This window comes from Macrobrachium rosenbergii, chromosome 47, assembly GCF_040412425.1.
Source record: "Macrobrachium rosenbergii isolate ZJJX-2024 chromosome 47, ASM4041242v1, whole genome shotgun sequence".
In the NCBI taxonomy this organism is placed as follows: Eukaryota; Metazoa; Arthropoda; class Malacostraca; order Decapoda; family Palaemonidae; genus Macrobrachium; species Macrobrachium rosenbergii.
Genome location: NC_089787.1, coordinates 102525 through 119897, shown reverse-complemented (window position 1 = coordinate 119897; position 17373 = coordinate 102525). Strand labels below are relative to the sequence as shown.

At 36.9% G+C, this 17373-nt stretch overlaps 1 protein-coding gene and 1 pseudogene across 1 annotated transcript; both read right to left on the bottom strand.

Annotated features, from left to right (window-relative positions):
- Positions 1-252: 252 nt before the first annotated feature.
- Positions 253-2777, bottom strand: LOC136830526 (uncharacterized; annotated as a pseudogene).
- Positions 2778-14791: 12014 nt separating this feature from the next.
- LOC136830924 (uncharacterized) lies at positions 14792-16981 on the bottom strand. Its single transcript, XM_067090894.1, is given in 2 exon segments — positions 14792-15703; positions 15706-16981. Coding segments are annotated over 2 exon segments (1551 nt in total). The 5' UTR covers positions 16378-16981; the 3' UTR covers positions 14792-14824.
- Between the last annotated feature and the right edge of the window lie 392 nt (positions 16982-17373).

Genomic DNA, 17373 nt, shown 5'->3' with positions numbered 1-17373 from the left:
TGAATAATACCCTTGAATATATGTGTGTGCATTTATTACAAAGCATTCATGTACATGAAATGAAGGAAATACTATAGTAAATAATGCCCAACGTGAATTTATCTGACCTGTAATAATTTTTACAGGGGACAGTTACCACTCAATCATGTACCTTTTCCGCACAACAGTCGCCACTATCTCGAAGATAATACCCGACGTTTGCAAGGCGCTATACGAAGCTCTGAAAGAAGATTATCTTCAGGTAAGAAATAATTATAAATCGGCAAAATATTGCAAGCCAATATTACTGTCATAACTTTGGGTAGTTGTTCCATGGTGGACATTATCACCAGCATTACTGTGAGATTCATTAAATGAACATGGGGCAATAGGGATTGATGTAGATGATGATGAATATTGTAGGTCTTCTATTTCTCCCATTTCAATAATAGCTTTCATAATGGTGCGTTTCAGGTTTTTCCTATTTTCATCAAAACGTCACTGGCGTAATTCAGAGGCAACAGTCTCCAAACACTGAGTAGTCAGCCTGTGGCTGATTCAGTACATCAATTGCTTTTTTCAATGCAGCCTCTTCTTCCATTTCTTCAGCTTTCTTCTTTAGTTTTACTAGAACATTTTTGCTGTTGTTGTTGTGTTCGGTTCCAGAAGTAGATGTCGTGACGACATCCTGACAATGCTGTGAAGGTTGTGTGATGTCTTCGTTAACTATGTTTGCTGAAGATAATAGATCTGAAAAACGAAAACAGAAACAGTGTGCAAAAGCATATGACAATTAATGAGTAATGAAATAAGTTCCTTGAGAATATATTATTAAAATCTAAAGTTTTTAAAAATCATAAATTCCTAAACTATACAAATGTTTATGTTTATGCAGATTCCGAAGTCGAATGAAGAATGGTACGAAGTGCCTAAGGAATTTGAACTAAAATGGCAGTTTCCTAATTGCATAGGAGCACTTGATGGCAAACACGTCGCGTCGTCATGAAGCCGCCATCAAACAGCGGAAGCTTATATTTCAATTACAAGGGTACCAACAGCATTGTGATACTGGTACTGGTTGATGCAAATTATAAATTCCTATACACTGACGTTGGTTGCAATGGGCGAATATCTGACGGAGGAGTATTTACAAACTGCTCATTATCAAGAACTTTAGAGGGCAATCATTTGAATGCACCCGTTGGACGACAGCTGGGTTGTCCGGATAGTATTATTGCAGTAAGAGGCAACATTCCATAATGACAAAGAAATATGTTTTTCTGACTGCTTTTGATGTGTTTAGTACGAATTTCACCTTCAATTTCGTCGGAAATTAACTGTTTTGGAGCTAACTCCATGTACATAAGTGGACCAAAAACCATCAATTTCCGACGAAATTCAAGGTGAAATTCGTGCTTAACATATCAAAATCAATCAGAATAACATCTTTCCTTATCAATGAAACCCACACAACCTAACATAACCTCTCACAGAAGTACCCAGGTCACAGCCCCTAACCCTAACTTGTCACTCGACTACCAAAGTCACAGCCCCTAACTTATGCATGACCAAAGGACGAAAAAATAATGTTCATATCCCGTCCGGCAAGTGCAATAACTTGTTAATGTATGGGTACACCCCCTCCCCGGGCCAGTACTAAAGACGGCGAAGGGACATTCCATTTGGCCGACAACAAACACATGCACCGCCAATATCTTAACCCCTAAAAGTGTTAAATGGGAAAAATAATTCAGGTATTTCTAAGAAACTATCAATTTCCGACAAATTTTAATGTGAAATTTGTGCGAAACACATCAAGATGACCTACAGTAGAAAAGTGTATTTCCTTGCCATTTGGCCGTGTTGCCTTTTACTGCAATTTTACTGTACGGATAATGATGACCCTGTCTGTACCTTTCATTGTTGTTGCTGACGATGCGTTTGCATTGAAATCATACCTACTGAAACCTTTTCCTTTCACAGATCAACCTGCTGTAAATCGCATTTTTAGCTACAGATTATCCAGAGTGGAAAACGCATTCGGCCCGATATCTGCTCGATTCCGCATCTAAGACGGCCGATTGAGGCCGCCCCAGAAACAGTGAAGCAGATTGTATTACGCACACAGTATGTGCTCTACATAATTTTTTACCATCAAGGTCTCAATCATTCCGTGTTTATGCTCGCCCTGGTACGTTCGATACGGAAGATGATGGACTTTGTAAAGCAGGAAGTGGGAGACTAGGTGGATTGCCTAACAGCACTTTGCATTCCTTGCAACGTTTAGATTCAGCTAAAAATTCTGCCAGGGTCGCTAAGACACTCGCGAACAGTTTAAGTGGTATTTCATGACACCACAGGGTGAGGTTTCATGCAATATAAATATATTTCAATAAATAGGCTGTATGTGATATGTAAGTGCTTTTGGCTGTACCTTTGATAATTATGTATTAATATATTCATACGAGTATAAAATATAGTTTGTGTTACTTACCATATTTGCACTGGTGCTTCCTTGTGGTGTATTACATCCAATCATCATCAGTCGCCACGCCACTTTCCTTTTTTTTATTTTCCTCATTTCACTGTTCATTTGGCAACACAGATTGTGCTACTTTCGAGTGATTTCTGCTTCAGGAATATTAATGTCTTTGCTATTTCTTGTATAGCAATTGCCTTCTTTTCTTTATTGCGGTACTGCATCAACGACACATTCCAGAGTTCTGGGAACCTTTCATATTGCTGTATTAATGACATTTCTCATCACGAATCCATTTCCGTTTTTCATTGGACGTCATTTTACTCATATTGTATAGCAGTTCGCTCCACAAATAGATCTAGAGCAGTCTCGGCAGGTGCTATCCACCTCGTGTCCACTACTGCAACACTAGCTAGACTACAACAACTCTACCGAAATCGGAGATTAAGTCTAGTTAAACCACTCTCACTGCTGTTAACGCTATTCAGAGAGTTCTAGCTAGAGCAAATCTAGCTAAGATGTCTACAATGTGCACGTTCCTTTAGAGAAGGACGAGAACCGACGCCTTTTAACAGCAGAATCTACTTATCTATGGGCCAGCAGAGACAACTTGACAAAAGCTGGGTAACGAGAAGGTTAATCGTTTTTATTATTGCAGATTTTTGTAGTTACGGAGAGCAAACTATGCGTGTCGTAGATCAGGGTATAATAGAATTCTGCAGTTCATCTTTTGAGCAAGACAGACAAACGAATAACTTTTCTATCTAGCCTTAAATAGAGGAAAATTATTTCTTTGAATATTTTCAGTCAAGATACGCATTTATATTTTCAAATAAAGCTTTACGTTTGAAATAAAAATAACGGCAACAGAAGCAACAGTAAATATTTGCAATGAACGTAATTCTGGGTTACACACCAACAGTCATAAACATTTGCAGATAATCCTCCTTTCCTGGAACGAGGGCAAGGATGAAAGGGCTTGTCCCAAGGGAGCTACTCCTATTTTCCTCGTCTATTTTGCCCTGTGCAAGGCTTTTGTAAAAATGAAAAGGCATTCCCTCCTCTCTCTCTCTCTCTCTCTCTCTCTCTCTCTCTCTCTCTCTCTCTCTCTTGGTTATTCTGCGTCTCTTAGGGAAGTTCATTTCAGTCCTCAATAATTCATCATACATTTTCATCGCTTGTCTCAATATTCATTGCCATCACGATTAACGCTTGTATCTCCCCAATAATCCTGACAAGTGATTTTTTGAAACCAGAGAGAGAGAGAGAGAGAGAGAGAGAGAGAGAGAGAGAGAGATTAAAGAAAACTATTAATATTACTGTTTATTGACTGATCCTTTAAATTCAGTCAGAAACGGATCATGTTTGGATATTTACTAAGTAAACATGAAAGCAAATCACAATACAACAATAATCGTTAAAGTCAACGGAACGAATTAAAAACAGTATAAAAGTGTACAATTCCTATTAACAGTATAAAAGGCATGAAAATCCCATTAACATTAAAGGTGGCAAGTTTATATATTCCTTGACTTATATTTATTAGGTCACAATGATATTTTATTTCCGCAAATTTGACAACATTTTTCCGAGTTACATTGTTGCAATATACAAGGACTTTAGCCAGATCCCAGTCTTTCCTATGATTAAAGTCGTTAATATGCAAAAGATAATGTACTCGATATTTTGTCCGGCTCTCACACTATGTTTATGCAGTTTAATCCTGGGTGTAAACGCCTTGTCAGATTTTTCTAAGTGACAACACTAGCAGTTAATAAAAGAAGCATTGTAAATATCACCGCGCAAAATCCCACAGGAAAACTCACTATCATAATAGTTTTCAGAGTATTTAGAAATTTAAATATACTATTGATACTGAAGTTCTTAAAAAAAACAGGAGGTTTTCCTTGAAAGATCACTGTATGGTAAAACAAGACCATGTTGACTTTAAAAGATTCTTGCAGTGATTGAATAGGGAGTTTTTTTTTTTGTCTTGCTATTTCTGCAAAGCACATTCAACAAAGTAATTATATGTGAATTTATTCTGAGATGCTAAAACTAGTTTCAAACTCTTATTGATGAAATTCAAGCCAGCACACGTGTGAAGTCTTTAAAACTGTGTCTACCGCAGTGGTTACCAACCAGTGTGCCACAGCACCAAAGGGGGCCATGTTATCGACTAAGGGCTCTGCAATATTTAGGAAAAAATATGTTTAGGAAACGACAGACAAATTTTGGTATCAATGATTCCTTTTCTCATCCCAGGTATCAGTGGTATCGATTTTTGGTATCCATACGCCCGTCACTACACATTATATTATACTTGAATATTATTGGATGTGGGACAGTGTAAACCGAGGCCGTTATGCCAGAACGGTTAAAGCTTGAATTTGTTACCATTCTCTCACATATTTCCCTATTAGCCCCACAATTCAGAGTAACATAAGTTTTCTTTGGCGGAAAAGTCGCAAAGGGGTTTGTAACTAGTCGTGATCTGAGTCTTTCTCTGCGTGTTATTCGCAACTCCTTTATCAATGAGCCTGTAAGACAGTCTTATATACCTGCGGCTCTAACTTACCCTAGCAATACTACATGTTGTCACATTGAACAATATTATAACTAGTTTGTGTAATGTTCCAGTTATATAATTGAGCAGAGTTAGAGTTGTAACAAGTGAATAAGTTTAAAGTTCGTAAGCTGAGTGGTCAGTGTTATTGTCTGTCCACGCTGCGTGATCTTGGGTGTTCCCATGCTAAGAGAACTTGAGGAAATTGGATTACCTGTGTGGTTTTGTTACCTGTGTTGTATTTGCTTTATATATACGTCTTGACATGAGAGGACCCGACACTACGAATTAAGATTGATTATGACAGTTGTGTATTTTGCTCTAGTAAGGGTTATTTATATTTATACTGTAGATTATTTTGGTAATGGTCATTTTTTTTATTACATGTGAATAGCGTGTGATGTATTTGTTAAATCATATACATGTGAATGTTTTATTTGGTTTAGTTACTGAATCATCATTACTATTCACGATACAAATATGGTGCTTATGACAACTGTAATACTGTCAGGTTTTGTGAATGTAACTACGGCTTTGTAAATGTATCCCAGGTTTTGTTAAAGTAACTCAGGTTTTGTAAATGTAGCTTGGGTAGAAAGTAAAATTCAACAAATACTTATATGAAATGTACAATTTACTTGTGACCACTTTTGGTGCAGTACACTACAGTTCGAGTTTCTGGGTACGAGTTGTCCGGGATTCCTATGTGACCGTGGCACCACTCCTGCAACATAGGGTGGACCACAGTTTCGGTGGATGTGCCATGACCGGCTCAGGATTCAGCCCCTATGCCAACTTTTGTTCATATTTGGTGTGCATTATTATCATCTGTATACTCTCAGTGATGTTATTTTGTCCCTAATTATTTACTCCTAGATAAATTGTTAAAGACTGTACTTGTTATCACCTACTAACAAAGGTCATCCTTTTTAAGAAGGCCAGTTAGTTAAAGAACCGAACACAATTCAGTGCCACTGTGACACATGTCATGCAGTGGTTAGCCTAGGACATCAGTTTCCATTTCTCTTTAACTTGCACGGTGAATTTTCCAACTGATTTCATCCACTGCAAATCTTCGTCATCGATATGATCTAACGTTTCAGATTTGTGAAATGTAAGGAAGGGAGTTATAGGTAGGAAGGCTAAGGTAGCGTAAATTGCCGTAAACCCCCACCCCCCCCCGCCTTTTTTTGGGAGGGACAGATTAGAAATGTATCCACATTACTGATAAATGTTATGAAAAAGTTTTTAGTTACACTATGCGTTTTGGCGCGTTGTAATTAAAACATTTATGTTCATACTAAAGCAACTTTTGTTTATTAATGAAACAACATCCATTTTCATGTGCTTTTGTAAACGCATTTGTTTTGTCATGCAGGGAGGGAGAAAATGTTTATGAATGCAAAATTCGTAGATATATTAGGACTGATGTCATTTATAAGCTGTTCTTCGTTTAAAAACAACGCAAATTATGGATGTTTTTACTGTATAAAAACAGAAAGTGCTCATATGAAAACGAAAGGCCTTTCAAAAAGAACGCGTGTTTCATTTGTAAACTGTTAAATCCGTTTCACTTTGCTAAGTGCAACAAACCCATAACACACATTGATGTTTTCACATGAACGTTTTGAACAATATTTTTCAAGAAAACACGTGCATTTTTTTATTACTAGTTTATCCATAGACGGTTTTTTTTTATTGAATTTGATACCGAATACTAAAAGCATAGCTTGCTGATAAGGGTGCCGGGGACTTGTGGAATGCCTGCCTGTGTTGCCTCACAGGTTCCAAGCATCACGGAACATACAGTTTCAATAGCTTGGACTTTGAAGCCTGCAGAACAAAACAAAAGCTTCAGAACATTTAGATTAATGGTTTTCATATTATTAAATTAATACCAATGGTTGTTACCAACCACCTTTACTTTATCGCTGTAATCTGAATAACAATTGATATATGAGCTTACAACTGTACATTTTATATAAACAAAGTTCCAAAGCCATTAAGATTACGATAAACACGTTTTCTTCCTCAAACGTAAAACTAATGGAAGGTACTAGGTTGTTCAGTTTTAAAAGAAATACATTTACATTTCTGGTTAGCGACCATATGCAACACACAAAAGGTAAAATTTTAGGTAGAATTTTAGTTTTAAAAATTCCACTTATAAATTGCCGAAAATAGGAGAACTTTTTGAAAACAAGAGGAATTTATAAGGATTTTCCTCCAACTCTAGCAACTTCCTTTTAAAGTCTTACTCTCTGACTGTAGTTCATATTATTCAGTTGCGTTTAAAATGTCATGGAAGTCTGTCTCCAAAAAGCGTTATCTCATTTTTGTTCTTTTCCGTTTCTTTACAAACTTTCGCGAATATTTAAGTGTATTTACTCTAAACATCTGAAAAATTAGTTTACATAGATGTGTGTCAATGAAACTGATAGTCAGGCAATTTACATGATATACTTCAGTATATTTTCATCCGTTCTTCCCTAATTTCACTGTTGAGGCCCTCGGTGGTTGTAGCATTCTGTTTTTCGAACTAGGTTTGCAACTTGGCTAATAATGAAAAATAGCTAAAACATTTGTTTAAAGAAACTACAATATCTTACCAAATATCATCTTGTATACAAATTTCATAGTCACTCAGTGAATATTCTTTAAATGTTATTATAAAATTTATTTACCACGTTATTTAATTTTTCCACTAATTATAACTAAAAGACACTTTCTTAACCATAGTAATTCAACATGCATGATATAATGCAAATGCAAGTCATGACGTTATGAAGTTTCTGGCTATTCATTAAACTCAACCTTATTTTTCAAAACTCTTTTTAACAATGACAATTTGTTGTTAATTACTTTTTAACTAATAGTCCATTTCTCAGACATATTTGCAATGTAATGTGGACCTGACTATGCACTAGGGATTCCGTACCGTTGAAAATGACGGCATAAAAAAAGGCTAAAATGGCAAGCCCAGGAGCTAGGGAAGTGAAGTACTCTCCCGAGGCTAGGACCGCGGGACCTTCGTCCCGGGTACTTTTGTACCCGCCGCGCCGGTGCTGAGGGAGAGTCACAGGTGTCCTTCTCGACAGCATATCTGAGCAAGACGTTATTTACCTCTACGCTGCTGAATTACCCACATAGAAGAAATATTTATATGGACAAAAATTATTTTATTTCTTGGAGATTCTCTTCGCTGTCCCATTTCCCACAAAATAAGTAAAATGAAATTAAAGCACCATCTTCTTAGCAATGGAAAGCAAAATGAGAATGAAAAATACCTTTATTTTTCAAAATTATTTTTTAGCGGTAAAAAAAAATATATGCTCCCCTAACGTCATCCGATTGACATCATTTTTAAGATTTTGAACCGAATTGTGGAACCTGTAAAAAATACGAGCCCTCTCAGGCTTCCCTGCCACTACACCTTTAACACCCCAGATAGCAAGGCTGGCGTAGTCCAGTATAGGAATTCTGAGACCTAAATTCTTAAAGGGTTCTTAACCTAAGCAAGAGATTGATAGAGAATCTATAGATGGTGACAATGGTTATGGTTTGCATCGAGTATGATTGAGGAGGGAGGGTAAATGGGGACACTTTCCTGGAATCTGCTTTTTATCCTCCTGTTTCCAGCCTTTTTCGTCATGGCCGAAGTCGGAGTAAAGCTTTTAGGAAATGAATAAAGATTTCAAATAATCTGATTTCCTGGAACGAATGAAACATAGTAGTTCAGTAATATTCAGTTTAATAATACTTCAAAGAAGTTATGTTTTAAAGAAAATATCGAATGCATTTCCTTCCCGCATGAAGTGGACTTAACCTAAAGTATTTGTGTTAATTTACAGTAGCTAAAGAAAAAACCGAAGCAGAATATAAGACATTTTCCGTTTATGCTTCTCTCCTAGAATACACCGTTCACTACATTCGGTATATTTTCCAATTTCAATCTAACATTCCAAAGGCACACATATATACAAAATTAGTTTTCTAAGAAACAAGAGTTTCCATTTTGGTCTCACTCTCTCGATCTCTTCCACAGCTGGATGTCAGGTTCAGCATTAGGGGTAATAAGAAAAAAATAATGATCATAATAAATTTCACTGATTGTGAGAGGTATCTTTCCCAACTAATTACTTTTAGTTATAATTTCAGGTGTGTGTTTCTCTTACATAACTCCTGGGTCAAACTACATGCGGCCAAATAAAGTTATTTGAAAAACATAAATATACAACGAAAACTATCGTAGAGCCTCTCAGGGATGAACGAGAATTCTGTTTAGGCAGAAAAAGTTATTTTACTTCAATATTAAAAAGGGGATCATATTTCCACGAGAAATCAACTATGTATTTTTTATATTAGCATGCAAACATCAGGGAGAATAGGAAAAAAAATGTATGAGTATTAACTCAACAGTGAATTTGCTAATTAGGAGAAAGTGTAGGAAAGCAAACAAATTGTTCAGTAGCGATTTCAGCATCAATTAATCCCTGAAAATTTGCTAATTAAAACAAGGCTCTCAGGATGAAAACTTTCCTCTAAATATTTCCTTAAAATATCCTTTTTCAATACTGTTGGCACTTCTCGTATTATTTTCTTATGATCATTATCTTCACCCGTTGTTATCCATATTTTGTTTAATAATAATAATAATAATAATAATAATAATAATAATAATAATAATAATAATAATAATAATAATAATAATAATAATAATATGCCATATTTATACCCGTAAGAGGGCTTACAAAAATTTTTGGCGATTCTTCATTGGTGAGTTTTACATGGGGCCTGCTGGTGTTCTTCAGGGATGCCTCGTCTTTCTTGTAATCGGTGTTCATGTAGCCCTTGTAGATCAGTCTAATGGTCCTCTCATTCTGGCGGGGGTCGTGGTTCTCCTGACGATACCACCTGTCGACAGCATTTCTCGTCACTGTTCTACAAGGGCTACATGAAAACTGAGTACAAGACGAGGCATCCCTGAAGAACATCATTGGTCCCCATGTAAAACCCACCGATGAAGACGAAAAAGTCAACCGTCAGATCTACTACAAGGATTGGAAGACTACCCAGTACCTCATGAGGAACAGCCGCGTCGCTAGCGACGATCCCATGAGGAGGAGAAGGAGAGGATTGTTTACCAAATGTCGAGCCCTGAGAATGGACACTGCCATTCGTACATCAGCATGACTACGACTCGACTCTCTAAGAGGATGGCCGCTCACCTACGCGAAGGGGCGGTAGACCATCCATTGCACGAGAGAACACGGCAGTGCCCCGAACGAAAGCAGATCGTAAGGAGCGCAAGAATCCTAAGCGGCGACAGCGACCATCACCGCCTCCGATATATGGAGGCCCTTGCCATCCCCCGATAGAAACCATCGCTAAACATAACCCAGGAGACCCTTCTTCTCCCTTCCACCGTCGGGAGAACGGCAAGGAACGCCCCTGGGCATGGTCTAAGAAAGAGGTCTTTTCACAATTGACCCCAAATTCGACCAACGTCGCGCATGACGTCACGGGGCGAGCGGATGGTTTATTTACCTGTCAGCCAGGACAAAGGGGGTATAGCAGAAAGGAGGTGTAAATGCGGTCATAATTTTGCATTGTGTATTCACTAGTTTTTTGGTCATCGCCATTGCAGAACTATGCCGAACATTTGTGCACTATGGATGTAACTCCAGTTCAGATCTAAATACTGATCTTACTTTTCATAAATTTCCTAAAAAATGAAAAAATCCGCAAGAAATGGATTCATCTGTGCAAGAGAAAAGACAAATTTAATGCAGATTCTTCGAGGGTTTGTAGTTTGCATTCTAAATCAACTGATTATGCAAGGAACCTTATATATGAATTACTTGGAATCTCAATAGCAAGACATATTGTACAGTCGGCCAAATTAGAATTGGCAGAGTTTCATAATTTTTCGATCACCTGCCTGACGCACGATTCATGCCTGATTAATATATTTTTCTGTTCGAAGATGGAATAAATCTTATGTAATGGCGTTAAAAACAGTCACTGTAATCTTTAGAACATCATGTTATATTATTACGTAAAACTGTTTTCCATATAACAAAATTCACGTGAACGAAACGAAGTGATAAAAAATGTCGCATCATGACCACTGCCATAATACAGTTCTGCCACATTTCCACAGCACTGACTTCTATGGTAGCCTAAAGTTTAAAGTCATTTAACCCATAGCTTTCCTTCATAGTCTAAAGATCATTTCCTGTAACTTCCCTTAAGTTAATCACAATAATTTTTTATATTTCTAAAACAATTTTAAATAAAGTTAAGCTACCATAATTAGACGGATCCCTAAAGCTGCTGTCACTCTGATGTCGTCTGCATTCGACGTGTCAGTCATCAGACATTCCTGGCTCGATCAACTTCTGCTGCTTCATGATTCGGCACAAACAGCCACTCTTTGGTGGCTTTTTATTCAGTCATTTTTATATGAAAAGATATACGAGTGGCCGAGAATATAGGACAATGAATCATAAAATATAAGAAACTAATGATATCTGGCCACAATAAACCCCTAAAAAGAGTATGAACTTTTTCTCCACACTTGGTGTGGCAGGCCGTAATATGAAGACCCCAGTTCTGCATCAAAACTTCCACACCGGAAGAGGCCACATTTGCACGTTTCGGCAACAATAGGAGACAGCTATCACTAGCAGTATCGCATAAACATAATCCTTATATCATCATTTCAATATAAAGTTGATAGTAGTTGAACGATTTCATTTGTTAAATTTTACAGAAAACAATGGAAACTCACAAAATGCTATCAAAGATAAATATAAATATAAATATATATATATATATATATATATATATATATATATATATATATATATATATATATATATATATATATATATATATATATATATATATATATATATATATATATATATATATATATATATATATATATATATATATATATAAGTGTGAAAAATAGGCCTAGAGTGGAACTCCTCGAAGCCCCAGAAAAGAGCTAGACGATATGATAGTTGCAGCTGTCAAAGAACAGCCCCAGATGACAGCAGTTGCTGTGAAACAGCAGCTTGGACTGCAAATACGTGTGCAGACCGTGCGGAATTGGTTGCATGGGGCAGGAATGCATCACAGGATTCAGGCAAGGAAACCGTTGCTGACGCAACAGCATAAAGAAAAAAGGATGGGACCTGTTTATTCCTATTGTAAACTGATATGTGATATATACTTGAGTGCATTACGTTATATATAAAAACTAAAGCTGAGAAATTATCAATAACTATATGTATTTGACTGTTCATACAGGAATTATCTGTTTAATGGGGATTATACTGCACATTTATCTTCATATAGTTGTCTTGAGATATAGTTTCAATTCGTGCCTATAGGCTATTAGGAAACATTATAATTTTCATTTATAGAGTATAATTCATAAGATAGGTCTATCTTGTAACATATATAAAAATGGAAGAAAATATGTCTTTAAAGTTGTAGGCCTACTGTTCTCTCTTTTTTTTATGACTAACTACTCTCTATTGAATTGTCTGTCATTTGAAATAATGTTTTCTGTGGAGAGATATGCTGAAAATGACGTCGCTCCTTCAAGGCGTAGTGGCAGAACATCAGCTGGGTTATGGGGATGGATGGCTGCCAGTGGACCGGGATGGCTAATTGCCATCGATGACCGTTTCTGAACACCAGTATATATCGCCATAGACGATTTTGCGGTCCACAGTGCAGAGGTTGTAAAGCAATGGTTCCAGCAGAATCCAGACGTGGTTCGAACTGACTGGCCTGCCAAGTCTGCAGATCTGAGCCCAGTAGAAAACTTATGGGCCTACATGACCCAACAATAGGGTGTTAATCGTGCTTACACCAAAGAGAACTTTATAAAGCATGCAATAGATATTTGGGAAAACTTAGGGCCAAAGAGGGGAGCAGCAAAGACTTGCGAAGTCCTTGTTGCATCAATGTCAAATAGGATAAGATGCGTGCTAGATGCACGAGGATCCTATACAAAGTTTTAATGAGTTATGCTGCCTTTTCACATAATGTGACCAATTTTATAATTTTATTCTCCCTAGTTTAACAGTGTTATTTTGTATTTAACTTCATTTTGGCTCATTTACTTCTCTAACATTTTCTTATTCATGTGAATCTATACATACTTATAGGCCTATGTTAGGACTGAATTCCTACTTAACGGAAATAGCCTTAAATGAGAAAATTACCTTTCATATTTTCTAACCTTTCAGCTATGAATAATATGCTCATGGCAGTAGGTCTAGGCATACGTGTGAAACTGATTCTAATTAATTTCTGTTTCGGAGAAATAAATATCTACATCAAGATTAACCCAAGAATGCTTTTATGAAAGTAATTCTTTTGTCCTAATGTATTCTTCAGCTTTGACTCCCACAGTTTTCCACCTTGTGCGAATGAAACAGGATGACATGCAAGGAATTAGATTGAAGAAAGACTAAATTGTTTTCGTCTGATTTCTTATGTTGCTTTTTGACATGAGATACCTACTAAGCATTTCAACGCCCGTGTCTTATCGTATTATTGTAATTACATCTAAACTACATTGCTGATTGACATGGCATTGTAAAACAGTTCTTTTAGACCTTCCCCTATTTAGGAAAATACAATAAGGTATGTACTCCTCTCTCGTTGATGAAATTTATATCGATACATTATTAAAAAAACCTGAGTGAAGGCATAGTCATTAATATGACAATGGGCAACTCAGCCACTAGAGGCGGTTCCAGTTGTATGCAATCGTGACGTATGACTTCTTCCTTTGCCACACCCTCCCATTCATGAACGACTACTAACGTGTAGTAAAATAGGTTGGCAAGCTTGTTGGTCTGTGGTAAGGTTGAAAGAACACTGATGTTTGGTTTCGTAGGAATAATTCTAAAACTTGAATTCAGTTGAGTTTTTTGCCCTTGAGTAATTAACTGATTTTCCTTTGAATATTTGCAATATTGATGGACCTATTTCAAAACTAAATTATATGTATTTGTCGTTTGAAGGTAGTTATGATATTACTGGGATAAATAATACTGACTTTGTTTCATTGGCGTACTGTTGCCGAGCTTTTTTTTAGATTCAGCTTATTCTTATCTTCCCAGAACCATTAGCTTTGGGGCGTACTGTTGCCGAGCTTTTTGGAATGTATTCTCTCGTTTTGTTGAAGCTTCATAATATTATATATATATATATATATATATATATATATATATATATATATATATATATATATATATATATATATATATATATATATATATATATATATATATATATATATATATATATATATATATATATATATATATATATATATATATATATATATATATATATATATATATATATATATATATATATATATATATATATATATATATATATATATATATATATATATATATATATATATATATATATATATATATATATATATATATATATATATATATATATATATATATAGTGTATATATGTATATATGCTGCATCAAGTATGGCTTAACTTATATATGCATCCCCCTTTCACATGTGAAGTAAATGTGTGTGATCAAATTATAGTAGTCATAATGAGGTCGACTGAATGGATAGGGGTGGTGGGATGTTCATAGTATATGAAGGGAAATTATTTTATTTCATATCATTATAAATAATAATGCAGTGTATTTTAATTGTTACAACGAATATGTCCAAAGACCAAAGGTAGAAAATAAAAGGAACACAGACATACATTTTCTCAACCCTTTAATTTTACAAATCAGCATCATCTAAAATGAAATCATGCTCTTCATCCTCACTGGAAAGGGTTATGATTACAGGATCCATGATGTCGTGGACATTGTCTGCTAACCAATATTCCCTTTCAAATGCTTCAGAACGCTTAATGGCACCAGCCCACACTTCTTTCGTTGCACACAATTTTGCCTCCTCTAACCGCGCCATAATATCTGCTCGGGTAAAGCGGTGTAGGGAAGAGCGTGCATATCTTTTCATGACACCCCATACTTGCTCAATTGCATTAAGCTCTGGATGTGCTGGTGGTAACCGGACTACCTCATGTCCCCACTCACGAATGGTGTTATCAACAGTGTACTGGGGAGGTGGTCTGTTCTCCTTGCATAATGACAACAGCTCAGGTCGCTTGGCGTATGGTGGGTAAGGGATATTGTGCCGCTCTAACCATCTTATCAGGTCATCTCTTTTGGTGGCAGTATTTGGACAATGCGTCCCCTCTGTAAGTTGACTGTGGTATGGCGCATTATCGATGACGAGGACTGATGGTTCTTCTAGTGAAGACAGCAATTGCATAGTGAGCCATCTGAGGAACAGTTGGGCATTCATTTCACCATGATAGTCTCCACTGCTGTTCCTGGCGGCATAACATAAAAAGGCCTCATTAACAAAACCGTTGCTGGTACCGGCTGCTACCACGACAAAACGTTCACCTTCACCTGGTGGTACCTGACGGCTATAGGTGGCACTAGTGAATGGCTGAGTGGAGTCCACCCACTCTTTGTTGTGACTCATCCTTGTTGTAAACCAAGTTTCGTCTACATATACCACCTCCCTTCCTTCTTCGCGGAACTGTCTGAGAGACCTGAGAGCACGGATTCTTTTGCAGACTACTGTATATCTAAAGACTCTCTTCTTGCATCAATTTTCCGCTGAGCTGTCTTATAGCGGAATCCCATCTTATGAAGTATTCGCCATAAAGAAGTTTCTGAAGTTTTTTGTGGTATTATTCCCTCCTTCTTTAGATCTTTTGTTAGAGTTGAAATTGTGAAATTTTGCTTGGCTGAAAACTTCTGGTGTACAAATCTGCGAATATTACCAATAGTGAACTCATCGTATACGTTCATCTGTTGAATTAATGGCACGGTTTCTGGTGACTGTGTGGTAGACATTTGTACTGATTTTGATGGAGGTGTTAGCACTGATGATGGCAGCTGGGATGATGATGGCAGTGGAGTCGGTGGTGGTAGCAGGGATGATGATGGCAGTGTAGTTGATAGTGATAGCTGGATTGATGATGGCGGTGGAGTTGGTGTTGGCAGCTGGGTTGATGATGGCAGTGGAGTCGGTGGTGGCAGCTGGGTTGATGATGGCAGTGGAGTTGGTGTTGGCAGCTGGGTTGATGATGGCAGTGGAGTCGGTGGTGGCAGCTGGGTTGATGATGGCAGCAGAGTTGGTGATGCCAGCTGGGTTGATGATAGCATTGGGGTTGGTGGTGGTACTTGTTGCCCTACAACTGGGCGTGACCTTGTGTGGCGGTTGATCATCCTACAAACGGAATTGGTTGACATATTGAATACCTCAGCAACACGGTCGTATGGTCTGCAATAATAAAAACAACCATTTTAATCAAGTTTACTCTTGATGGATCTCTGAAGGTTCAAGGCATATAATTGACAGTCTTAGTATATTGCAGTGTCCTTTCATTCCATTATGAGAATCCTTTCCTTGAGGGGACCGGCTGGGTAAAATTTTTTTATTATTTTTTTTTACGGCAGGAATAGGATTCATAGCCTATTTGATAACAGATAGTGGCCATCTGCTGTGGAAGAAATTTTTGTTCAGCGAATTTTGGTTTTGCGATGCCATAATTTTTTCCAAGAAAAATTGCCATTTTCAAACTCTTCTGTTTTGCTATTTACTGTGAGTTCATGAAATCTATTTGTGTAATACAATAGGTTCAGAGTTACAAGAATTTAATCTGACTTTTTAGGAATAGTTATTTTTTTTCAGTTATGAGTTCTTTTCCTTTATTTCCCACTTTTTCCACTTAAAGAAAAAGTGGGAAACAGGAAAAAACCCCATAACTCGGAAAATGATAACTATTCTCTAAAAGTCAAATCAGATTATTGTAGCTCTGAACCAAACCTATTTCTCATGTACATTTCATGAAATCACAGTAAATAGCAAAAAAGAAGATAGAGTTTGAAAATGGCCATTTTTGGGGAAAAAACTATGGCATCGCTAAACTAAAATTCAATGAACAAAACGCATTTCCACAGCAGATGGCCATTATTGCACCTATCAAATAGGTAATCAATCAAATTCCTGTCACTAAAGAAAAAAGTTACCCAGCCGGTCCCCGTTCATTAGCTGATAAACAGGCGGCCAATCAAACAGCCCTATGGGATAGGGTGGGGCACGATCGTGGGGTGGGGTGGGATGAGAGTGACGTTGTAGTGGGGTAGGGTTGCTTTAGATTGGGCCAATACAGGTGTTCTTTTTATCGATTTTGATGAGTATGGATAAAATAAGACGACATAGCTTTTGTTTTCTTAATTGCAACG